Here is a 24,726-nt window from a genome sequence, read left to right as displayed (position 1 = left end):
ATGGAGAAGAGGGATGAGGGAGGATACGGCGGAAGAGGGAATTACACATATAGTTGTAATCATGTACACGGTACAAGACATCGATTAATGCCGTCTTAAGTCCAAAAAGACGGTGGAAGCGGGAAGCGGGTGCTTCCCGGCTCCTGCCATCCCGCACCCCTACCCCCACCCCTGGATCCTCGCCTTGCCTTCCGCCTGGACGAGCTTGGGTCGGGAGGCACGACACGAACCGCAACGTGTGCGTTCTCCCTTCCCCACCTTTTTCCCCCACCCCACACACCTGAACCCCCAGTTCGTAGTAGTAGTCGCCAAGCCCCAGAGTGGAGGCCCACAAACTCTAAGGGAGGAAGGGGGGGTTAGGCGTGACGTGATGTGGTGGTGTGAGGGGGGGAGAAAGGGGGGGAAGGGTTAACGGCGGGTAGGCGTGCGGCTGGCAGGGAGGACTCCCCTCCTCTCCCCACCTCTCCCCACCTCTCCCCACCTCTCCCTCCTCTCCCCTCCTCTCCCCACCTCTCCCCACCTCTCACCCCTTTCCCCACGGAAAGCGTGATGTTAACTTTCCCACTCAGGGACCTTTTAATAATACTACTTCCATGCAATGCAGGAGGGTTCTGTCCAAATGTGTTGCCTTTCAGACCCTCCCTCGCCTCCTTACAACTCATCCTCCAACACCGCGGCCCCCCTTACAGCCGCCCGCTGCACCCAACCTTGTTGGACGCCAGCGGGTCCACTCCGATGTTGGCACACATTGTGTGGAACTGCGCCCGGAACACGGGGTCGCGTCGGATATCGGCGCGGTGCTTCCGAGCAAACTCCTCCAAGTTGGTGCGGAAGGCGGCCAGCTGCTCGTGCATGGCCTGAGGGGGACTTGAAGGGTCGAAGACGATGTTGTGTTGCGTGTGTTGTGTTGTGTTGTGTGTTGTGTTGTGTTGAGTGGCATGAAACGGGTTAGGGGGAGAACCAAAAATGGGAGAAGATCAGAAATGAGCTGCCAGCGTCCTTAAAGTGTGTAAAGGAGCGGCGGACAGTTGAAGGATTAAACGAGGTGAGTGAACTTGTGGGCCCAGCTGGGTGGGCTGGGTGGCGGGTTCAATGCGGGCGGAAGGGGAAGGAACCACAGCATCCCGACTTGCGCAACCACCACCACTAGCGACATGGCCACCACCATGGGAACTGCTGCCCGTATGGCGCCCCAGTGACATAGCAACCTCCATCTGCACAATCATTACAGGCGCCACCACAAGCGCCACCACCGCAATCACTACTACTCAAATAAGTTTTAAATTTAAATGCCCTACCCTGCTAGTGAGGCAGTCTCGTAGGATACACCCTCCATTAGGCAACCATCTACCACAACTACCTCCCACAACTACCACCATCTCCCACAACTACCACCAGCACCAGCACCTGCAACGTGTTCTTCTTGACCTCCTCCCCCGTCAGTTTAAATTGCTCCTGGAAGCGGGGAGGGTGGGTGGGGAATATGCGGGTGGAAGCGAAAAGGAAGAAGAAGGGCGGAGAGAGAGTGAGAGAGAGAAGAGTACGGAGGTGGAAGATGCACGTGACGCCAGGTTCAAGAAGGCGTGCCGTTGCCAACTGGAATGCGGTAAGAAGGTGGAGGCGGCAGTCACAGCATCACAGCTGTATCCATGAGGCCGTCGCGCAGCACATCCGTGCAGCGAGTTAACGGGCACAGTGGGGGAAAGAGGTTGGGTTGCCATCGGGTCGGGGGGAGATCGCTGCAATCGGCGAGGAGCATGCTCTGGTCCATGAATGGACGGGGTCCATTCCACAGCGGCCGTAAGGGAACGTACCTTTGTCCGGGCTGCCTGCTGCAGCCCGGCGATGCCTGGCCCACGCCGCATCGCAAACGGAAAAGATTCTCAGCGTCCCACCAAGCTCCAAAAATCCATTAAATTTAAAATACGCGACAAAGGGTTCATGGTCTCCTAGTAGAAGGTGGTGACACTTGTACTGAGTTGCATGGCCAGAAGGTCTGTCCCAGAATGTCACATATTTATTACACACAGAGCCGAAATACACTTGAGTGTACTGCAAGGGGCAAAATAAAAGGTCCTGCTTCGGGAAAGCTGAAACCCTGGACGGTTCCGGAGCATGGAAAATTTCCCGTATTTTGAATACCTGGTACGCATCGCATCGCCGATGTTTTCAGACTCAGTTATTTCATTTACATTTTTTTACAATCACTAACAACGTCTTTGGTGTTTGGTCATCGGTTCAACGCAACTAGTATCCATACTCCGACACCCCACAGCAGCAAACCGGCGAGGGTATTTCTCCTCGCCGCACCATCATGGCCGATCCTGAGGCTGAGGTGGAGTTTAAGAATGAGAGCGACTGCCTTATTCTCGAGCCGGACAGCTCCGGAGGCTCAATAACCAAGGCAAGCTCAGTTTTTGGACTGTGCCATGGTCAATTGGCATAATGTTGGTTAGTGTAGGAGTAACGCTGCATTGGGCATACATGTCGGGGACCTATGCGCATAGCGCATGTCGTTCCGGTACGCCGAAGGTACATGCCCTCCCGGATTTTGGCTCGGGCATTAGTTATCCATCTAAGCGGGATAAGTTAGTTAGTACAGCAGCGGTGCGTTAGCTTTCATGCGTCGTCGCGATGTACCGGAACCTGCTGACGTCGATCTGCTGAAGAACTATGTGGCATCGAAGTTACGGAGCCTTTGCCATGCTCGGAAACAACTTGACAAAATTTTTCAATTCTCTGGGTCCCCTTACTGCTTTGCCTTCTGCTGCAGGTAACCTTCACACGCAGTGTGCCTGATGTGCACGCACGCGTTGCTGAATTGCTCAACTTACCAGAGACCGAGCGTGTCCGTTGCTTCCATTTGTAAGTCACACGGCAAGCAGCCTCGACCGCTCTGTACTAGGGCAACTCGTCGTCCGCAATTCCTATTCCTCCCCACCTGTTGACTTTTTTCATGATCTCTTCCTCCCTAATCCACCAGGCCCATGTTTGAAAAGGTCCTGGGCTGGAGTGTGCACATGTATCTCGACTTAGACGCCGTCCAGGTAAGGACTCCTATTATTTACAGGCACTACGTACGCCGTACCCATCCCGGTCAGAGTATCCAAACCATTGCCGTCAAGACAATTTGCCATGCCCCATGTAAAATCCCTGGCAACGGTCCGACTCTGCGCGACCACGTGCGCCACGTTAATTAACCGCAGAACGGAATGCAGCACAACACCAACGCGACGCAACTGTGGCTCATTGCCAACCTGCCAAGTAAGTCGTTGTCGCTTTCGTTGCTCTTGGCTTTTTGGCTCCCACCTTGGCCATCTGGGACCATTTGGGTCTCGTTGCTCGAAATTGAACATTGCGGTAGGATGGGGGCCCAGGCAGGAAGGAATATGTGAGGAAGGAATCAGGGGGGTTGCACATGCACGCGAGCGCAGAGACCGCACGGCGGCGGCTGGCCTAGGGCATATGTGAGTCAATGCATCCACCAATGGCATATTCATACGAATGAATGTGCAAGCGGCGTGAAAAGCATGTCGGGCATCTGGGTCGGTCCTGCTAGACAATAATATACAGTGGGCAAGACGCGGCGTGGCGACATATGAGGCGTGTCTCCATAGTCCATTGAGGCCATTAGGGTCTATATGTTTAGGCTTGGTTGGGTGTCTGCATGTTTTGCATAGTCCCATCACTATGTATGTATGTATGTATGTATGTATGTATGTATGTATGTATGTATGTATGTATGTATGTATGTATGTATGTATGTATGTATGTATGTATGTATGTTTATCCGTCAGTCCACGTGTTATTGTTTACCCGCCGCCCGCTGCAGACGAGCCCCCGGAGGTGCAGCCCGACAGCATTCACGGCCCGGTGCTGCTGACCGCGGAAAACTTCAAGGATGAGGAGTACGTGCAGGTGGGCCGGGTGTAATGAAACCGGAACAGTGTAGAGCTGGTGTGAGGTTTTCAGCGCTGGGGGTTGCTTGGAGGGCGGGTTGGGGCGCTTGGTTCCGTTGGCATTTGGGCAAGCATGTGTGCGTGTATGTGTGTGTGTGTGTCTCTGTGCGATTGTGTGTATTACATATCGATCCGGGCCACTGACACTGGCCAGGGGCTTATTTAACCCCAACATAACCCAACGGGAACGACCGCCGAAGCTCTCTCTCTCTGTGTGCGTGTGTTGTGTGTACCTTTCCAAAGCTCTGGTCCACTGTACGGCCTTTTCCGTTACGAACACGAAAGGTAATTTCACCGTAATAGCCACATGCACCCGCCCGCCGCCGCTTGCACACTTTTACCCGCCGCCGCCCTGTATAGCTGAGCCAAGAAGAGTGGCAAAAGATAGTGGACAAGTGCAAGGAGGTGCAGCCCAATGCGCAGTTCCTGCCGGCTGAGCACGTGGCTACACCACCAGGCATGTCGGAGCCCGAGCAGGAGCAGAAGGCCGAATAGGTCGCGTCCGCCCGCACGACACGACACGACACGATGAGCGAAGCGCGGCACGTAGAGCTGCGTGGAAAGAGCTGCGTCCGGTCGACACAAGTGCTGGATGCTTAGTGGAGGCCGGAAAACGGGTCAGCATTTCCCATCTACTGTTTTCTGTCCTTGAGCCGCTGCTTGGCCCTGCGTATTGTCGGACAAGGGAGTGACTACCGGGAGCACAGGAGCCTGTCAGGAGGGCTTGAAGCGCGGGGGGCGCCGCGACCGGATGATGGTGGTGGAGGGGGAGGTATTGTGGCGGGAGCGGCGTGCTTGTTCAGGACAGCGTGTCGTTGGTACCTTGGGGTCTCGCACTGTCGTCGCCGTACTCTCCGTAAGCACCCATGCATGCATGATACTACGCAAAGCCATGCTGCTGCTGAAGGGCCCTGTGCTGCACAGTTTTGAGTGATGGGCACGGCACGGCCGTGAACTCCGCTGCCGCCGCGCTCAGCGACGAATGCGCTGCGGCTGTTGTGGATACGGATACGGACGATGCGGCGGTTTTTACGGTTAACGTTTAACGACTCTACCAGTCCAAGAACCCCGGCCAAGACTCTCTGCGTTTTAGCTTGGTACTGATCGTGTCATATGTCATGTCCTGTAGTGTTGTGTCGCCGCATTTACAACATAGCATGTAACTGTACTATTATCTAACGACGCAAATCCAGAAGATGTATGTTGGCGAGGTTGATTTGGCTGATGCGGTTATATGCACTGGAGGGTGGGGGATGGTGACACCGCCTGGTCCGCCCACTTGTGGCCAACTCGCGTTAATTTTGTGCGCTTTTGTAAATAGTGTCTTTTAGCGCATGGAGACGACATGTCACGCCAAAACATCTGAAGCGTACAAAGTATGTGCCACGACCGTTATTTGTGCGCGCTTTTGTAAATAGTGTCTTTTAGCGCATGGAGATGACAGGCTATAAGTGTGTATGGATGTCTCTTTTCCATCATCAAGGCGTATTGACCGTTGTGGGTGTGTTTATCTGTCCGTGAGACACTTGCAAATGCGTCTCCTGCAAATGTCAAAACATATGTGCCGGGATGGGATGGAGTTTGGTGGGAGGAGCGACAAACACCAACACCACATATGGATACATTAAGGGCCAAAAGTGATGTGAATTGGGAGCCTTCTTAGCGTCTGTATATGTGTGTGTGTGTGTGTGTGTGTACGGTTCAATCAAATTCCGACGGCACGCGCACTTATCGTAGAGCCTTTAGCGCTTCGACATTCCTTTCCCGGCTCATTCGATCCAATCCAAAGTGTGGACATGCTACGGTTCTGTAGGGTTGGGAGGGCGGGTGGGTGACGCCAGCGGAAAATGACTTAGGCAGACAGAGTTATAACCATGCTTATAACCAACTAACCGAATTGAAAGTACGATAACGGTACCGTCCAGCTATCTCGGTCTGCTAAACCAGGTTACGGCTGTTACAGTGCGGTAACAGCATTGCTTGTTGCCCTCCTTACAGCCAGCTCGCCCAGCCACAGGATAACGAACCAACCGAGGAGATAGCAATACTGCGCGTCTCCACTAGTCCCTCTCCCTACGCGTCCACGAGATCGCGTGCACTGCAGCGGAGGCCATCATAGGACACCATGCGCCAAACGATAGCAACAGCACGTTGTGCCACAACCGCCCTAGACCCCCTCTGCGTCTAGACCCAGCTGGCGGCGGAGGCAACGGCGGCCGTTACCTGCGACACAATCACCACTACTACACAATCACTGCGACACTGACACCACTATCATCACCACCAGCAGATGGTTCTCGACGTCGGGGCTTCGCCGGGCTGCCTTTCTCTTCAACCCTCCAAGAACTCACCTTAAGGTGACACACACGCATGCACGCATACACACGCACGAAGGCGATGCTCTCGTCCAACATGAGATAGCGGGCTCGAAGCCCATGCCGGCCTAGCTACCGCACTGCCACACCCGCATGCCCGGGGGCCCGCAGGGACCCGCACACCCGTCATCCGCACTCGCCACGTGAGAGGGGTTTTGCTTGTGACACCTCTCTCTCTCTCTTTCTCTCTCTCGCGCGCGCGTGACACCACCCTAGTTGGATGGATTTTTCTCCAGCCAAGAAGTCCTCCATCCCAATCCCCCTTTCCAAATGGCTCTTGGAAATGGCGCCCCCTCAGGATGGAAGGCGAAGGGGAGAGAAGCAAATTGAGCTTGTTCCTGCACATTGATTTAGTTAAGTTTGTTGGTGAGTATGGACACGAAATGGCAAATTGCATTGGCTTTCTGCCTCGCAACATACAAGAAAACAAATGCCAGATACCAGGACGTGCATATCCCTATTATGCACAGCATTAACGTAAGCGTAATGTACCTTTAAGAAACTACCGAGACACACACAAGTACATACATACATGCAAACTCCCTCAAAACCAGATCTCCTGCTCTGCTCGGCGTCATTTCATTTTGCGATATCGGGACAGATAACTTTGTGCGAGATGAGTTTTTTGTTCAAATCTCGTCATAGTTCAACATCGACAACAACAACATCAACAACGCAAAACAACAAAAACAGTCCGCATGCCTGACGTACGGCTCTGGCCCGCATTGGCAGTTGTCAGGACGCACCACGCAAAATGGCACTCGATGAAACTCTATTTCCACCCCGCGTGCCATCGTTGTTTCGCCGACCGTTCTCCGAAACCGTGCATCTGAGTTGCCAAGCGTGAATCTGGTTTTCACCCCCACCCTAGTCATGGAAAAATGGTCCCGTGCTGAGTTGCAGCACATATGGGCCCAGAGCCCGGGACCACCGGACTGCGGCGCCGCTGCTATGCGGCTAATAGAGTACAACTGGCCCTCGGATGCGCCTCTCGGGTACAGGGGGAGGCGGCAGCGTATTAGCACCGCCGAGCACGCCATCCACTTCCACCGTATGTGCAATGTCTAGGCTCTTCCACAGGTTCGCCAAAACATATCCCCCTCCCAAGCGCACCCACATACACATGGCAGGCGGCTGGCAGAGGTTAAGGCCTGACTTCTGCTCCCAGTCGACCCAGTCGACCCGGGTTCAAATCCGCCTGCCGGCTCCTCGGGTGTTTGAGGAGTGATGAAATGGGAGGTGGCCCCCCATCTTATGGACGGTGTAGGACGTGATAATATCAACTTGCGAGCTGACCAGGAACTAAGTTGATGCGCCGTTGATCCGCTAGATTTGGTTGGATGCTGGTGGTGAGTTGCCGAACCCAACGAATACATTCTGAAGTCGGATGGGGTGACGGATTAGGGTGCCCCTCTAGCAGGGGAGAGCAGGGACTGCCCCGGGAAAGGGGGCCGCTGGCGAAGTTGACCACCCTGTAACAACATACATACACATAACAGCAAACGAAACACGTGTGAATACCAACCTGAAATAGCACTATTAGCTGTGCGGCGCGAGTGGCTAGCCTTCGCATATACAGCAAACAATGTGGCTAGTAGCTGGCATGTACCGGATGCGGAACACAGTGGCCAGAGTACATGCAAAAATGCACACACACATATATACGTACATACATACGTACATACATACAGATAGACGCCCGTATGTTGCTCGACCGCATGCGGGGCGGAATGTAGCACAGCGGGGCGAGGTGAAGAGAACGGCCACACTCATGAGACAGCGCGCAACGAACCCTGACGTCGTCTCACGCTGAAGCAGGGCCTCCCGCATGTGTGTATGATGTGTGAAACAGGGGGGTGTATCTTCGCCCGTGGTGGCAGCTACCCGGCGAAACCCTGCCCTCCCCGGTATTTCGGGGCACCCTCATCCAGTCACCCTAGTCAACTTCTCAGTGGATCGCTCAGGTTCCGCACCCGCCACCAGCATCCAACGGAATCTGCCGGGTCGACAGCGGCCCAACTCTGTTCCTGGTCGGCTCGCAGGTTAACCTTATCCCAGGTCACCACCGTCCATCAACTAGGGGCGCAATGCCTTCCACCATCGGAAGGACTTTGACCCTAATGGGTATCGATCCCGGGGGCAATGGTCGCGCCTTACCAGTAGTGCCAAACCCTATGTATGTATGCGTGCGCGTGTATGTGTGTGTATGTCTGTGTGTGTATGTCTGTGTGTATATGTGTATATATGTGTGTGTATGTGTGTATGTGGTGGGCGGGGAGGGTTGTTGCGGCGAGGGAGCTTCCGCTACCACCACCACCACCACCAGCAGCAACTATATCACTCGAGATATCCCCATCACTAATTCTTGGAAGTAGACACACATGCGCGCATGATCGATCCGCAGTGACGACGCCGCGTCGTGCGGCGATACGACGAGTGTATCCCGCTCGGCAAGTGGCATTCCTACATGCGGCCTGCTGTGACATGACGTGACGTCACATGACGTGGGGCATGACGCCAAGTCTGCTAGGCAAGGCCCCCCCTACAGCTGTGGCAGTGCGGAACACCACACGCAACAAACCGACAATGACCGCAGCGTCATGACCCCTGTTTGGGAATAGATCGGGCGGTCACATCGGAAGAGCCCACGTACAGCCAACTACTCGCTCTTGTTTTTGCTTCTTCGCACAAAGCTGCACGCTACCTCTCCCGCTCTCATGCTTTTCGATGCTGGTCCCCCCGCTCATCATCAGGGACGATGCTACTCCTGCGGAAAAACGTTCGTCAGTTCGACCGACCCAAACGGACCCGTGGGTCGGTTCGCTCCATGCAGTGCGCCCCTGTCGCCGAAACGGGCGAAACTTCAAATGTATAAAAGAAACGCTCGCTAGAAAAAAGGTGTACCCCTCGAAGGTTTTAAAGCATAACCTCGTCCGAAACTTAACTTACGCAACCTGCCTCACAGCTCCAACGCATCTTCACGCTCATGCTCCAGCTGCTGCTGCTGCTGCTGCTGCTCCAGCTGCTGCTGCTGCTTTTCAGTCCTGCCAACCTCGCAAAAGGGCGCCATCTCTATTATATTTCAGCCGCCAGGGCCCACAGCGGCAGCGGCAGTGGCCACGGCGGCGACGCAGCCGCCGCCGCCGCCGCCGCCATACACACCACGGCGACCACACATCTATCTCGTACATATGCTGCGCATGTATGTATGTCTGTATGTGTCTCCTGTAGGTGCCCGGTCTCTCACCGCACATTTCCACCACACCACACAAACACACACCCGGCACGACACCCAAGGGCCGCTACCCTACCGGGTATAAATAGCTACTAAAAGAGCAAGAACGCCAACTAAAAGCCCCTTCGCCTCCCTTCCCTTCCTCCCCTGAGGGGATTACATCCTGGGACTACATCCTGGGACTACATCCCGCCTGCGAAGTCCACGTCAAAGATGTTCTTGCCAGCCCCCCCCGGGTCTCCCGCCATAGGGCCCAGGGGGGCCCCCGTGTTGAAGATGTTGGGGTTAGTCTCGACCCGACCGAGCCGTGTGTGTATTTTGCCCATCTTACCCTGAGGACGATTGATAGCGGGGGGGGATGGCATGGGGGAGGGGAAGGGGAAAATGGTTGGGCGCCTGCGATATAGGAAGGAATGAAAAAGCTGCATACAAGCTGCTGCTTAAAACCACCACACCTGTGGTATACTTACCCTGCAATGGCGAAAAAGCGTGATGCTGCAAGGCCGCAACGCCTTCCCTGTCCAAACTTTTACTTCCCGTAAAAGCAACGGCACCTGTTGCCGGACGTGTAGTAGAGTGACACGGGAGGGGGTCCACAGGCTTTCGGCCTGGCGGGCGTAACTGCAGCCAAGGTTTGACTTGGCCCCCCCACCCCCCCATCCCCCCCCCTCCACAGACACCTACCTGCAGCGCCTCAATCTTGCCCGTCAGCCGGGTGATGGTGGCCTGGACCTGCTCCACCAACTGAAGGGTGCTGGCGGAGAGATCCGCGGTGGGGTCTGCCGCGGTACCGCCGCCGTCGCCGGGGGAGGTGGCGGCGCCGCCAGCGCCAGCAACACCCCCGCCAGCCGATGCCCCGCCGGCGCCACCGCCGGCGTTCTATCGTATGTGCATGTGCGGGAGTGTTTGAACCAATCTCAAAATCGGAATCGACAAAATCAGCGACACATACATACATACATACGTACAGACGTACATACATACATACACACACAGAGGAAACATCTCCCATACACACACACGGAACACATCCCAAAGGGTGTGCTCGAAAGCCAAAGCCAAACTCGGTAACGTTGCCACTAACCCCAAGATAACACTAATGAAGCATGACTGATGACGGATCAGGGGCAAACAAAAGGGGTTTGCAGTTAAACGGGCAGCGGTGGGTGCAGCGGGTATATAGTGGTTGCACGGCAGCGGATTCACGACACCCGCAAGGACCACTACCAGGGGGCAACCCGTCATACCCCCTAACCCCTCTACCTGCGCTCCGAAAGATGGTGGCGGAAGGGCAGTCCGGTCGGCCCCGGCCTCAAAGCCGACAGGAATACCCGCCAATAAGGGGGAGAAGGGTCCTGTCGCCGCAGCAAGGCCAATGCCGCCAACGGCGGCGGCGGCGCCGCCGCCGCCAACACCCGCGGCGGCGCCGCCGCCGGGCGGTCCTCCAGGCGGCGGATTGCCGCCGAAGCCGCCGGGTCCGCTGCCGCCGCCGCCGCTACCTCCCCCGATCTGTACGGCCGCCTGCTCCTCTGCCTCCGCTGCCGCTGGATTGAGCTTCTTCAAATGGCGGGGTGCCGGATACGCATGGGCCTCACGCGCCACCTTGCCAGCCGTTTGCATGTCATTGAGCCGCTTGACGGCATGTGCTCGGACCTGGCAGAACGTCAGACATACAGACAGATAGACAGACATCCAATTGCGGATCCAGGATGTAGGCAGTTTTGCAGTCAACTAAACTTTTGCAACATTTGTTGGCAGCTGGACAGGGGGATGAAATGCAAGCCGGCGAGATGAAGAGGAGAGCACACTTTTACCCAAAGTCATTTAGTTTGTACCTAAAACGCTGTCGGCGGCACCGCACCTCACCACTCTTATTTTCCTTTCTCCTCCGGACGTGCTGCTTGGTCCGTAAACTCCTACCTAGATATCGCCACGCAAATGAACAGCTAACGCTGCCGCCCCACATCAGGCACTACCCCTTCTTCCGTCGCCCGGCCGGTCTTCCTTTCCTTTACTTGCCATCACATCCATCCCTTCATCCATCCACCCTTCCTTAAGTCCACCCATACATATGTTCAAGCAGCACTGGTAATGCACACACCGATGCCCCCGGAGGTTCCGGGATCGAGACCGGTTAAGGTCGGCGGTTTTTGTATTTTACATCAGAATCAGGATCAAAAACGGCACAATGTTATCCACAGATTTTGTATCATCATAACATGGTTCAGACCTAGCTTTTTTTAAAGAAATTATGATAATTTCAGGATTTATTTGTTTCATAAGATTATTAAATATTTAGTTGAGGCAAATTTTAGGCTTCATCAGCTCATACATTTTCTTTCCTACCAAAAAATGCTATATATCCAAATAAAAATCCGTCCGATGGTGGAAGGTAAGTGAGCCCCTAGTCGATGGACGGTGGTGGCCTGGGATAAAGTAGACCTACGAGCTGACCAGGAATGGAGTTGAGCCATCGTTGATCTGGTTGAATCCGTTGGATGCTGGTGGTGGGTCCTGAACCTGAGCGATCCACTGATAAGTTGGCTAGGGTGACTAGATGAGGGTGCCCCGAAACACTGGGAAAGGCAGGGTTTCGCAGGGTAGCGGCCACGGGTGAAGATGTAACCCCCCTGTCCCACACATCTTACATTCCCCCCATTCCCCTCAACCCATACCCCTCTCACTCCTCACCTTCTCCGCCGAGTCCGGGAAGTCCTTCATGGCTGCCACCAGGTCATGCGCCATCAGCAGTGTGAGGTCGCAGTGGCACAGCGCCACGCACTGAGCGGTGCGGCGGGCGGTGGCCAGCAGAGCGAGCTCACCGAAAAAACCGCCTTTGTGCAGAATAGCCAACATCTCGCCGTTGTCGTTGTGTACGGCTACGTGGCCCTGGACTCCGACGAAGGGAACAAAGGGAGCTGGTGTTGGTTGCGGATGGGTCGGAATTTTTTTAAAAGAAGCGATGAGAGGACATAACTTTAGATGCGAAGAAGGGACACACGCTTTCCAAGTGTGCCGAGTTCTAAACACGCAACATCATATCTTTCAAATTACCAATGCCAGCCGCCGCCATCGCCACCAAAATCACCATCATCGTCGCGATCGCCGTACTATTGTGTACGACATGTAAATCCCCACACGTAATCCTCACTCACCTTGGTTATGAAGTACATCTCGTGACCCACATCACCGATTCGGAAAATGACTTCCGACGGCAGAAACACCGCCAGTCGCAACCGAATCACCAGCTGCGCGATGAAGGCCGGTTCGCACTCCTTGAACAACGGCACCTTGGTCACCAAGTCCTTGTACATCCAAATGGCAATGTCCTGTACGGCGGTACGACAATACAGGGGCTCAACTACAGCATGTTGAGCGCTATGGGTATGCGAAGCGGTTGGGGTAAGCGAAGCGGGGATGTCTACGTGCTGATGAGGAGGCATGGATGGGTGGAACGGGGCCCTGGTACGCACGTCGATCAGAAGTGCGCCAACAGGACGAGGCTCACTCCAATAATTGGTCCAAAACAGGTTCAGAGAACGGCGATCAGGAACCCGGAATGGCACATCGGAGGGCCGGCCCTAAGCCCCTAAACGCTGGCTCCCCCCTCCCCCCGCGCGCACCTGGAACATGGACGACGGCAGCTGCGATATGAGCGCCATCCCGTCAGGTCCCGGATGCGAGTACGTGGTCAGGTAGTCAAAGTACTGGTCGATGCGACCGGCAATGTCGCGCGGGGCTCCCAAGTACCTGCCGTGGGTATTATTACCGAGGAGAGGAGAGGGAGCCCCCATATCAGCCTCCAACACCACCATCATAATGACAATCAGCATCAGCAGCATCAGCAGCATCAGCAGTAGCGGCAGCAGTAGCGCATTACGCAGCCCCAGTCAGACGGGACGTCATTATTTCGTGTCGTGGTGTGTGTCTGATTGCGTCGTGTTGCCAGTGGACCTTCAGGCAGGTCCCTCTCCCCCCGGGCGCCGCCGCCTGGGGACGCTCAGAACGCTCCAAAGGGGGAAGTCGTTTTTTGTTCTCACCTGTCATCACCTCCCACCACGGGATGCAGCCGCCCCTGTTACACAACTGCGCTTCTTCTCCAGGCCCCCCTTCGAGAGGCGCTGCGCATGAGACTGCCTCCCGACCCCCTCCACCTCCCGATACATCACACCCACCCGACGCCCTTTGCTGTGTGTGCTGTGTGACATGAGCCCCTTCTCTGTTGCATGGCTCACCTCACGGTGTTGTTGATAATGTCCTTTTTGAACTTGTGCCTTGAAGCGGTTGGGTTCATGTTGTTGACCAACAGCGACATGTGACCCACGACGATGGCGTAAAAGCAGGCGCCGATTACCAGGATGCCCGTACAGTACAGCCGCTCGATGTTATTCTGCAGTACGGCAGTACGGCAGCACGGCAGCGCGGCAGCACGAGAGAGGTAACGTCATGAAGCAAGTGCATGCGTGGCGGAAGGGCAGGGCAACGCAGGAAAAAAGCATCTCAGCAGCGAGAGCAGCAGCAGCAGGACACGGCACGGCACGGCACGGCACGGCACGGCACGGCATCCAAAATGTGTGTGGAGATCTTCGGCCGGTCGATCTGTTGAGTAAGTGATGGGTTTGTGTATTGCTCTGCGAGTAAGTCCTCGACGCCAACCCGCACCTTGGGGCTGATGTCGTTGCCAATCATGAGCAGAAATGATTGGAGGTATGCTTCCAAGTAAAACGTCATAATCTTGGCATTACTCAGCGAGTCGTACGACCAATCCAGGCTGCCGTGAGTCAGACGGTACAGCATGAACCACAGGCACGACACCCAGTGGGCTACCAGTGCCATGAAGAACAGCAGCTTGCCCTGCACGCAAAGGAGGCGCCGACGAGCCTTAGCCAGCCGCACAACCAGCCACACAGCTCAAAACTACAAAGCACGCAAGGGGCCATCGAAGGCCGGAGGTGGGAACGGCGAAAGGCTGATTTCAAGCAAAATTAAATTCCGCACCCGTTTCCTTTCCTCATTTAGTTGGATTTTAAAACAGCTCGATTTCACCCGCCGGCAACCACTCGCCCTAAGCGTCTCTCGCTCAGTGTCAGCCCCCGAGCAGGCGAGCAGTCTTCTCGCTTCACTATCTGCTGTCCCACTGCCCCCATACTGTGCGACCTGCAGCCCCACTCAAATCCACACAGACGACGCACAAGTGCAGTCGCCCACCCCCAGTTCTCCAGTACCCGACATCACCAACGCCTTCCCACCACAGACCGGCCCAGACAATTATACCCCCCCCCACACACACACACGCACTCAACCACAAAGCACAAGCCCTCTAAACCAACTGCATGCGACCCGGCTGCCGGGGCCCGGGCTCAACCCAGGCATACGCAAAGACAGAGAATGAAACCCATCACCCCCAGCCAGCCCCGGCCTGCTCTGCTCTGCCCCCCACCATGCGGACTATGTTTGCGCCCTTCATTCGGTCGAAGTAACGCAGCAGGCGGCCCAGGCGCAGCAGACGTGGCGTGCGCAGGAGCCCCAGCGCGATAAGGCCCTCGTTGGAAATGTTCTTCACAAACCACAGCACGATAACGTCGAAGGGAATGGAGGCGGAGAGATCCACACAGAACCAGGTACTGCCCGGACAGCCAGGGGAAGGGGAACGAGAAAGTGAAGGGAGGAAGGTAAGGGGGGCGGGAGGAGGATTAGGTGGAGGAAAAAAAGCGGCTGCAGTAGAGGGGGTTATGAAGGGAGAGGCGGGTTGGAAGAGGACATGTGCCACAGCAGTCAACATGAGCAATGGTCGGGTCGGGAGAAAGGGAGGGGAGGGGGGGAAGGAAGAGGGAAAGGAGGAAAAATTGGGGAACGGTAGCTGGGTGGTTCGGCCATGGGTGTTCGCGCCAGAAAGGTTGCAATACGCCGTGTTGGACACACGAGGAGGAGGACATTTCGCAGGAGGAGGACATTGACTAGGATAGGCAGAAGGCAAGAGCTTACAGCGGGCGACGGACATAAACTCGCATGCATGAATGGGTGGATGGCCCTTCGTCGCTTTTGATGAAATTGGGCGGCTCAACAGGCCCCTGTACCAAGAAACAAAACCCCAGCTGCCCCTATGTACTGAACGGCTTTTTTCGTGCGGAGGCATCAGATTTTCCGTTCCTTTGGGTTGGTGAGTGGCATACGGCCGTCTATGATGTCATGCCCGCCCGGGGGTTTTATGCTCTAGCAGTCAACAATGAGATGGCCAAAGCTCTGTGAGATAGCTTAGAGCAAGCGGCAGAGCCCTGTCGCGCGCACGTGCGCGGGTGCGATGGGCCAGCAGAATGGGCCAGGGCAGGGACGGGGGCAGGAAATTGGAACAGTAGAATCGGCGGCCATGACAAGGTGTGTCTCCACTTCGCTCCCTCAATGTTGGAAGGACGAAAGACCCTTTGCAGACACATAAAAAGCTGCATATGCTTAGGGACTGTGTTGGGAGAGTGTTTTGCTTAAGACTGCTTGCCAAAGGTTAGGGGAATGGCCTTCCCGGAGCAATTCCCCGCCGTCCATACACGGCCGACTGATTAACTAACTCGCATCACAAACAACGGCCGAATTGTCGTTTCTGGCGGTAACGTGGTTAAAGACAACTTTATTGTCCAGTGTACGCTTACCGTAGGTGGCACAGACATAGGATGTGACATCCACAAATACAAAAGACCCCTCCCAACCTGAGCAACTTACCGTACATAGTGTGCTGCAATTTTACCTCCATCCCGCACCATGTTTGCTGAATGATCGATATAAGCTGTTCGGAAATTCAGGCCAATGTCCAACCAGAAGCAGGCGTCCACTATACGCTCCATGGCATAATCGCCGCGCCATCCTATGGAACCGAAGCCCACCTCAAACGGCACAATGAGTGCTGTCCATACGACTAGTGTTAGAACAAAGAAATCCCAGTATCGCCGTTTGCGGGTTTCCGGCATCAAAATTGGTAGGCGCTTGTTGAGGACGTGGACCCAATAGCGTGGGTTCAAGCGCATTGTGAAGCGCTTCCATCGGCGCTTTCCCCGATTGCGTGAGCTCGAGTCTGCGGCAGGCGCGGTCACGCCAAGGTCCTCAGCATGTGCCTCCGCACAGGTCCCAGACCTAACCCGGCTCTTGCAAAGACTTACTTAGCCATGTTGACGTATTAGTTCGAGTATTCCTTACAGATTTATATGAGTTTCGTGCGGAGGGGTTGCTTGTGCTGCCTAGGCGCTTCACCAGCGGCTCGTCGGTAGTGTCTGCAAACTTGACCGACTTGCCCCGAAGGACCATGGACTTGTCGCTTATGGCATCCATATTGCAGCCTCGTATCAAGAAAGATCAAGTGCCACTCGGCAGAACACTAGGAACGACATCGTTACAATATCTGTGAGTGCGCCGGTTATCACGGCGCCAAGAAGCTCACGATGAAGGACCTTTCTAAACTTTAATTTCTGCGCATCATCGTTGCATAGCACTAGATAGCGAACGGCTCGGCACGGCGTACGGCAGCAAAAAGTAAATGTCATTTCCCGTGCGTAAAAGTATACAAAGCTTACGCAAAACGATATGATTCTGCGGTCGGCAGCTATTGCATTGCTCACAAATGGAGAAACCGGGCCCTTGTCGTCCTTGCCCACCCCTGGGCTTTAATGGACACAAGACCCGTTTCCGTAGCTAGACCCTGTCCTTATGCACATAGCATTTGAGTTTGTTGCAATGTCCTTCAAAACACTGCCAACAGCGACGTCGCTGTTGTTCACGACGTCCCTGCTGCCCGTAGTGAAGTTACGTCTTCTGGGCAAACATACATTTTACAGAATTGGTATCATAAACGGAAGACGGAGACTTATGTAACTTACAGTTATGATTTAACCGCATAGTTAACAGAGCCATTCCCGAACCCTCCAGGTTGCACTTCAAGCGAAGAGCACCGTGCACAAGTAACCCGTAACAGTTGTAACAGTTCCCCCTGCCGCGTGGCTGAGGGAACTTGTCATGGAGCCGGGGGTTCAAAACCAGGATAACAGCAACCTACAGAACCTTGTGTCGTGCATGCGGGCCCGCCCTTGAGTAATACTGAGCATGTCACCTTGTCCGACTACATCATGCACTAGACGCCCAACCGGGTGCCATGACCGGCTGACGCATCAGGCGTTATAGTCATGCGCGCGAATGAAAATCACCGTCAGTCGAACCAAATCAACGGAACCAGGTGGAAGATATAGGGAAACTGTCAAATACGCAACCTCCTCGATTGTTCATGAATTGCCCGTTGCCGTCGTAGGAATGACGACTGTACTTGCCGTCGACGGGGCGGCACCAGCTTCCATGTCCTCTCCCTCCCCAGCAGTCTTCTTCATGCCTAATCTCTCTTCCAAGGCCTTCGCACCGCGCTCCCTGCAAGGTGCAAGTCGAAGGGACACGAAGGTTATTTGCCGCCAAGATGCCAACCGGTAACAGTGGACCTCAATCAAGCACCCTCCCAGATGAAGTAAACCTGGTCTTAAGAGTCTGCTGGCGGTTCCTTCCGTCGTCCGGTTCCGGTGTGAAAACCCTAAAACCCTAAAACCACGCTTGCCAAACAGTCTCCATTCCCGTACATAGTAGCCACGACACCAGGTACGGCAATAGCGAGGACCAACGGTCGCCCGGTCAGGCCTTACCGCCGAGGACCGGGCCCCCGCTAACCCCGATATGGCACTGAAGCGTGAGGTCGGCCCGTGACAGCATGCCCATGTCATGTCATGTCATGCCACACAAACAATGCAAATGATGGTACGGCAAAGCGGGCACGGCAGAGCCCACACCTGCGCCGGTTCGCGTCGGCGTTGTCTGCGGGCAGGGCCAACGTGTACTGTGCGGCCTTAGCGAAAGGCGCCTTGGTCTCGGCGGGTGGATGCCGCAGCCGGAAAATGGTTGCGAACACATAGCCAAATGGGTCAATGACCGGCGCCAGGAAAGCCGGGAAAAAGCCGGAAAACTTGAAGTCATCTGAGGAATCTCCCCAGTGCTGCGAGTCAGGTTGCTGCTGGAAGAAGCGAAGGTACAGCCAGGCGTTGTAGGTGCCCAATACCAAAAAAGGAATGTCCGAGAGCTGCTTGAAGGCAACCGCCGCGCCAACCGTTACGGTCAAGAAGAGCAGCGGCAGGTACTGTGGAGAATCAGGGGACGCGGCGTGCCCGGAGGTGAGTCATTTGCTCGATGGCCATAGCAACGGCAATGGTATGGTATGACAGGTTGAAGTGAGCGACGATACTTCAACAATGGCAAGACAGCAAAGGTGCCCCTGTGTTGGAGGGAGAGGAGATAATACCAGCATACCCACCTTGAAGGTGAACTTGACAAACCCGAACAACTTGGCTTCGTGCTCCGGCATCACTTGTTTCACAGCCACTACCAGCCCGGCCAAAATGCCATGGAAGCCCGTGAACTTAATGTACCTGCATATCCATATGCACTACCGGGGGTTACTTACCAACGACACCCCCTCACCACATGAGCTTTGGGGAAAGGAGAAGAAGGACACCCTGAATTCCCACGCAAGCTTACAGAATATCACCGGTGTCCTGGCCGATGGCGAAAATGATGTAGACCCCAGCCAATACGCAAAGGCTGACAGAGAAGTCAACGACGAACAGGAACTTCAAGAACTCCTTTGAGCCATAGACGGGCTCAACCAGTCGCGTCAGCAACAAGACTGCAATGACTTCCAAGCCCAGCTGCAAGCACGATCGGTGCAATGGCTCTTAGTCCTTAGTCCAGTCCATCCGTATAGTCGAACGCACAACCGTACCTTAATAGGATTGGTTGTTAGGAGCCCCGCCGTAAACAAGTTCCAAACATAGGGAAGAGTCCTGGCCGGATTCAAGCATGCCACAACACAGGTAAGCAAATGACCTGACATATTTTTAACATGTTTCCTTTAACATCCACTGCTAACCTTCCAGGAATTAGGGCTACATATTCCACAGTTTGGGGAAGAAAGTAAGCGAGGAAGTAAAGACCAACCAAAAGGACTGCGATCACTTTAGAAAGCCGCGTTATTTTTAAATCCATTATTGCAGGAACGTAGGCTGTAGTGATCAGGAGGGTGGGAATTGCAACTGCACAGCCGGACCAAGCTGAATGTTGCGGGCCTGTAGCCCTAAGGGCTCCAACCTGTCTTATCAGTAAGATCTAAACAAGCTATACATTTTCATTCTGCATCGGGTAGTATGAGCAGTCAAGTGTAGAGGCAACTGTAACCGTACGCGTGCCGTACTAGCAGTGAAACGCTTAGATAGCCATTGCGACCTAACGATGATAAATGCAGAACGACGGCGCTCGTAGTGCGTTCTGGAGCTCACTGCTCGTCGTTATGGCCTGCTGGCTTTGATCCCCCTTTCCGCTGTCTGACTGTCTCTGTCCAGTGAACCCTTGTGAACCAGTGGATTTTGCACCGTTGCGGCCAATGTGATCCCACAAAACCTTTGAAGCTTAGAAGCGGCAAGTACTTGCGTCCCGAGCCGTAACCAGTTGAAAGTACCACACAGTTAGTGTACGACACCGATGGAATCTTGACACCCTACCAACTCACAGCGATAGAAAGCTCCAGAGGCCCCAGCTGCGCCCGTCTAGATCGATCGGAAGGTCTGGATAGACTTCTTCTGACAAGCGAGGCTCCTGCACCAAGTACTCCGCGGGTCAGTACGAAACTCAGTGGTCCAAACAGAGTTATGCATATCCCCTGTAAGATTCTTGAATTCTTAAAAATCATGGGCACCGATGATACAGCTTTGAAGCTCTCTGCAGGACCTGGGGGTTGCAGAGCTATACACATGAATACGACTGACTACATGTGCACATTCAAACTGCAAGCTCCTAGCCCAGTTCAATTCTCTTCATTTCCCTTGGCTTCAGATAGGCTCTGTCAGAATTAGCGCCCGCTCGGTTTTGCAGTACTTTCCGACCACCCTGAAGCTGATCTGCGGGCATTACTCCTGATAGCCCGCCCTCCACCACAAACCAGAGTCACCACCATGTCGGCTAAGCTCACTACAACACACGCATCAAACGGGCAGAGACGATGTGTGATCTGTGTGGTCTGTTGCCCATTGCAAAGCCAGTCACCCAAATCTCAGTACAGACGACGTCTGGATTGCTCGACAGCGAAGAAGCACCACCTGCTCAGCTAACACAGCAACACATCGGAACTCCCTCTCTCTGAGCCGGTCAACTTGGCAACTCCTCCCAGCGCCGCTCAGGTTTTTGCGACTGCGCGATGGGGCTGTCTGATAATCTGCTCGACATTGTTGGCGACTCTCAAAAAGCTTCAGCCGCACGCGCATACGCCTCAACACGCCCTCCTCAAAGCCGCCACGAAATGCGCCAAAGACCGCTTGAGAAAAACACCCCTTATGAATCCTTATGCTGCTTATCCTCCTTAATTTTCCGGACCTCCCACAGCCTTCCAAAATGCATCTCAGTCGAGCCCTTAAAAAAACGTATTGGAAAAAAAATGTCGGAACCAGGTACAGGCGCGTTCCCAGCCAGGATCGATCCCGGGTTCAAGGCCGTCAGGTCGCAGGTGCCAAGCGCTCTCAGCTTGATAACTGCTGCAGGAACTCATCCGCGGTCATTGGCTTGGAGAACATGGGGAACGTGAAGTTCAGAGCCGCATCGTGCTGCTCCTGGCTGTGGGGGCACGACGCAATGCAGAGCGAAGGGTGAAGCCAAGGCAGAGCCGCGCGCACGTTCACACCAGCGCAACTGACGATGCAGTGACCATACCGGTAGTGACATGCAGAACCAAGTCGATGCCCAACGTGACAACAAGGCCCATACCCTGCGCTCAACAACTCCTTCGAGTACACCAGTACATGCAATCTCACACCCAATACACAATAACGCTGCCCATACCCCGAACACAACCCCTCCGCACCCATACCCGGAAAATGAGCACTGCACATTCCCCAGCTCTCCTGCCCCCCTGACTGATACTCCCCTCCTGCCCCCCTGACTGATACTCCCCTCCTGCCCCCCTGACTGATACTCCCCTCCTGCCCCCCTGACTGATACTCCCCTCCTGCCCCCGACCCTACCTGGTGGCGGCGCAGCAGTCCGTGAGCGTGATGACGTTGTAGCCCCGCTCATAGGCGGACCGCATGGTGGACTCCACGCAGCAATTGGTGAGGAAGCCGCTTAGGGCTACGTTGCGGACGCCCCGCTGGCGCAGGATGAAGTCCTAAACAGGACCATCAGGGAGTCCCAGGGAGAAAGGAGAAGAATAAAAATGCCGACAAAATTAGCAGGTGCAGGAAAGGAAAGGAAAGCTCCGGTTGGGTCGGGGCAGGGATGCAGCAACCAATCCCAGAATAAAGAACTATCACCCAGAGAGAGAGACACACACACAGACAAGCTCCGTTCTGTTCAGCGCGGATATTATATATATCCTGCAGCAGTGTAAGGCCCTTGGCAGCCCCGGTTTCGCCTCGTCATGTCCTATCCGGCACCCCGAACGCAACCGTACAGCAAGCCATGAAGGCTATAGGACATAAATATATATATCCACACACAACGGGACTGGTCTATGTCCCGGCGGACGAGGTGGACCAGCTTCGTTGAGTTCACCGCCCCGCCTCCTGGCTTACCAGGTTGGTGGACGCGAAGCCGCACAGGCCCCGCTTGCCCTCCACCACCACATCCCCCGGCTGCGGCTTCATAGCGTCGCAGATGGCACCGCCCCACTCAGACGCCTTGAAGGCCCCACCGGCCTTGACGCTGCAGATGGCACCGTGAGGTCGGGCAGGTGCACATCCAGGTAGCGAGAGGTAAGAACCGTCGTGAAGTACCTTCGTTGCTTGGCAGATTGCTGTATGCACGCATGCACGTATGCACGTATGTATGTATGTATGTATGTATGTATGTATGTATGTATGTATGTATGTATGTATGTATGTATGTATGTATGTATGTATGTATGTATGTATGTATGTATGTATGCATGTATGCATGCACGCATGCATGCATGTACGTATGCATGCATGTACGTATGTATGTATGTGGGAAGCCGTAATCGTGTCAATGTCCGGGATGGGCTAATCGCCTGTCTAGGCGGGGCTTAGAGGGGCTCAAGGCGGTTGGAGCCCCTGTGGTGAAGTAACACAGAAGTGGTTATGTACGGCGGTACGGAAGTCTGGATGAACCCGAGCATCCACGGGAAGACTTTCTGCGTGGCACATTCACGTTACAGAACAGTGACATGAAAAGTTTTCGACTACGGAGGAGACGAGCGAGCCTGAAGCCCTGCAAAGGGTAGAGGCCGAGGTTATTACCCTCAGATGTGCACTAGTGCGTCCCGCCGCCTGGCTGGGTTTGTTTTGGCTGGCTTACTAGCGTGCGTGTGTGTGTGTGTATGTGTGTGCGTGTGCTGGGCATGCCGGGCTGTGCGTACAGCTTGCTGTCTTAATGGCTGCGGCTGTTACTGCTACTCCTCCTGAGACCACAGCGCTGTCGTCGCTGCTGCGGCAGGTCTTAACCCCCATCCCCCCCCCCCGAACGGCAACGCCCCCCCAAACACCCATGTACGATCCAGCCCCCAGTACATACTGGGCGAGTGTCTTGTGTGGGTCAGATTCCCCTTGCTGCCTACTTTGCGAGAATGCCGTACGGTGATGGAGACAGCTCCCGATAGTCATCCGAAACTGTTGTCGCGCGTTACGTCGTTGGCCAGATAGGATGCAAGTTCATAAGGTTCCGTCCGGTCGGGTTGCGTTCAGCCCGATTGCAAAGAGTTGGCGGGAGGAGCCGCCGCAAGTCCATGTTTAGCCATAACACGGCCATTCGCAGGTTGGTCAGGCATGTGAGGTATCGCACCACCAGGGGGAGGGTGTATGGGACAGAGGAATGAATTGATGCGGGAGAAGAAGTTTAGTGTTGGGCAGTTTAAGCCTCTTGGGCAGTTTGAGCCTCATTGCAGTTAACCGAGCGGCATGCAAAGTCGCGTTTCCTGTCCTTAGGGTAAGCGGATGGGTAAGCAGAGAGGAACTTACAGGTGATTGGCGCATGGATAATTGTAAAGCCCTTCTTACGAGCTTCCTCAGTCAGCTTTGCGGTCTTCTCCAACATGTTTGTGCTGTGACAAAGCAAGGAAGCTCCGGCATGAATCAAGCACGACCCCGAAATGTCAACGCAACGATTTTGACAAGGCCAATACTTGTTCAATATATTTGCAATCCACACCTTTCCATAACACCCTTGACTGCATCATGAAGCTTTCCGCCAGGGGTCGCAAACCTGCAACACCGGAAGACGCTACAGGCTCTGCAGGTAGACAAGACCAGCAGCCAAAACCTTACTCGTTCTGAAACTCAATACAGACAATAGCACTCGCGGCTGGGTCGAACGCCATTTGATTCCTAAACGATGCGAGGTGTTGCAGCGGCGCCCCTTGCCTTGACCTAGCGCAGTCCAATAAGTTAAGTCACGTGGCAATCTTCATACTTCAATAAAATTACGCTTTGTCCATGCCGTAGAACCTACGTTGCAGTCAATGTACGGTCGTTGATCGAGCTTCCGAGCTTCTGCGCTCCACGTCTGACAGCCGTACAATCAAAAATGCTGTTCCATACACAGAAGCAGCATATTTCAGCAGACCCTCCGTTCCATAGCTTTTGCATTCGTGTGAAAGGAACTCAGTGACGGGACTGGACCCGGAATAGCAGCGAAAGGCGCTGCAGCAAGGACAGCCTAAAGCGTGAGCCTTTCTTGTGTCTCTGCCTGCGCACGCCTGGAAGGATGCCTTGCGAGCGAGAAAGCAATACCACGTGCGAACGAAACCAGCCCTGGGTGTGAAGACGACGAGGGCTGGCGGAAACTTGTGAATCATTATCATCTACATGGCCCTGGCATGTAAAATGATCGTGACAAGTTCACTCAGCTCATAATATATGCACGCAGATAAACGGCCCCAGAATCCCCAAATATGATAAGGCGTGGCACACGCCCAAAAATGGAGAGGTACAGCATGGAAATGCGTTGGAATCGAGTCCAGACTTTGTCCAATTGCATGTCCCAGTCCATGGGGGGTGGGGGTTGTGTGGGGGTTGTTCCACACAGCTGTAAAGGGCAAATTGAGGACCGTAGCCATGTGCACCACCTTCGTGTCATGAATCAT

The 24,726-nt window shown here is 54.6% G+C and overlaps 5 protein-coding genes across 5 annotated transcripts in view; 1 reads left to right on the top strand and 4 right to left on the bottom strand.

Annotated features, from left to right (window-relative positions):
* The window catches only part of VOLCADRAFT_91949 (uncharacterized protein), a gene marked incomplete at both ends in the record, with an annotated part of 3,328 nt that extends 1,463 nt beyond the window's left edge, over positions 1 to 1,865 (bottom strand). The window contains 4 exons of the mRNA XM_002951314.1: positions 281 to 337; positions 708 to 857; positions 1,408 to 1,455; positions 1,815 to 1,865. Of these exons, the coding sequence (XP_002951360.1) occupies positions 281 to 337; positions 708 to 857; positions 1,408 to 1,455; positions 1,815 to 1,865 (306 nt within the window). The remainder of the gene's footprint in view (positions 1 to 280; positions 338 to 707; positions 858 to 1,407; positions 1,456 to 1,814) is intronic.
* A 449-nt stretch (positions 1,866 to 2,314) lies between these two features.
* VOLCADRAFT_105095 (uncharacterized protein) lies at positions 2,315 to 4,579 on the top strand (the record flags this gene model as incomplete). Its single annotated transcript, XM_002951400.1, has 7 exons — positions 2,315 to 2,335; positions 2,533 to 2,607; positions 2,774 to 2,865; positions 2,984 to 3,047; positions 3,207 to 3,264; positions 3,833 to 3,918; positions 4,320 to 4,579. The coding sequence occupies 7 exons, from the start codon at positions 2,315 to 2,317 to the stop codon at positions 4,452 to 4,454; spliced, it is 531 nt and encodes a 176-aa protein (XP_002951446.1). The 3' UTR covers positions 4,455 to 4,579.
* Positions 4,580 to 9,751: 5,172 nt separating this feature from the next.
* On the bottom strand, positions 9,752 to 16,886 carry VOLCADRAFT_91947 (uncharacterized protein; the record flags this gene model as incomplete). Its single annotated transcript, XM_002951313.1, has 12 exons — positions 9,752 to 9,901; positions 10,040 to 10,123; positions 10,254 to 10,448; positions 10,833 to 11,222; positions 12,261 to 12,350; positions 12,725 to 12,898; positions 13,193 to 13,319; positions 13,805 to 13,959; positions 14,232 to 14,423; positions 15,010 to 15,193; positions 16,284 to 16,632; positions 16,718 to 16,886. 12 exons carry the CDS (start codon positions 16,884 to 16,886, stop codon positions 9,752 to 9,754), a joined length of 2,259 nt encoding a protein of 752 aa, XP_002951359.1.
* Positions 16,887 to 17,488: 602 nt separating this feature from the next.
* Positions 17,489 to 19,759, bottom strand: VOLCADRAFT_105094 (uncharacterized protein; the record flags this gene model as incomplete). Its single annotated transcript, XM_002951312.1, has 7 exons — positions 19,513 to 19,759; positions 19,366 to 19,426; positions 19,122 to 19,291; positions 18,898 to 19,012; positions 18,380 to 18,723; positions 17,872 to 17,969; positions 17,489 to 17,541 (listed from the first exon to the last, which is right to left on the bottom strand). Exons 1-7 carry the CDS (start codon positions 19,626 to 19,628, stop codon positions 17,489 to 17,491), a joined length of 957 nt encoding a protein of 318 aa, XP_002951358.1. The 5' UTR covers positions 19,629 to 19,759.
* A 562-nt stretch (positions 19,760 to 20,321) lies between these two features.
* On the bottom strand, positions 20,322 to 24,047 carry VOLCADRAFT_105093 (uncharacterized protein). The gene is made up of 7 exons (XM_002951311.1): positions 23,909 to 24,047; positions 23,793 to 23,846; positions 23,603 to 23,685; positions 23,203 to 23,254; positions 22,202 to 22,331; positions 21,653 to 21,795; positions 20,322 to 21,245 (listed from the first exon to the last, which is right to left on the bottom strand). Exons 1-7 carry the CDS (start codon positions 23,959 to 23,961, stop codon positions 21,152 to 21,154), a joined length of 609 nt encoding a protein of 202 aa, XP_002951357.1. The 5' UTR covers positions 23,962 to 24,047; the 3' UTR covers positions 20,322 to 21,151.
* Between the last annotated feature and the right edge of the window lie 679 nt (positions 24,048 to 24,726).

Source organism: Volvox carteri (assembly GCF_000143455.1).
Source record: "Volvox carteri f. nagariensis unplaced genomic scaffold VOLCAscaffold_23, whole genome shotgun sequence".
Classification (NCBI taxonomy): Eukaryota; Viridiplantae; Chlorophyta; class Chlorophyceae; order Chlamydomonadales; family Volvocaceae; genus Volvox; species Volvox carteri.
The sequence above is the reverse complement of the archived record's forward strand: the minus strand, read 5'-3'. Positions and strand labels throughout refer to the sequence as shown.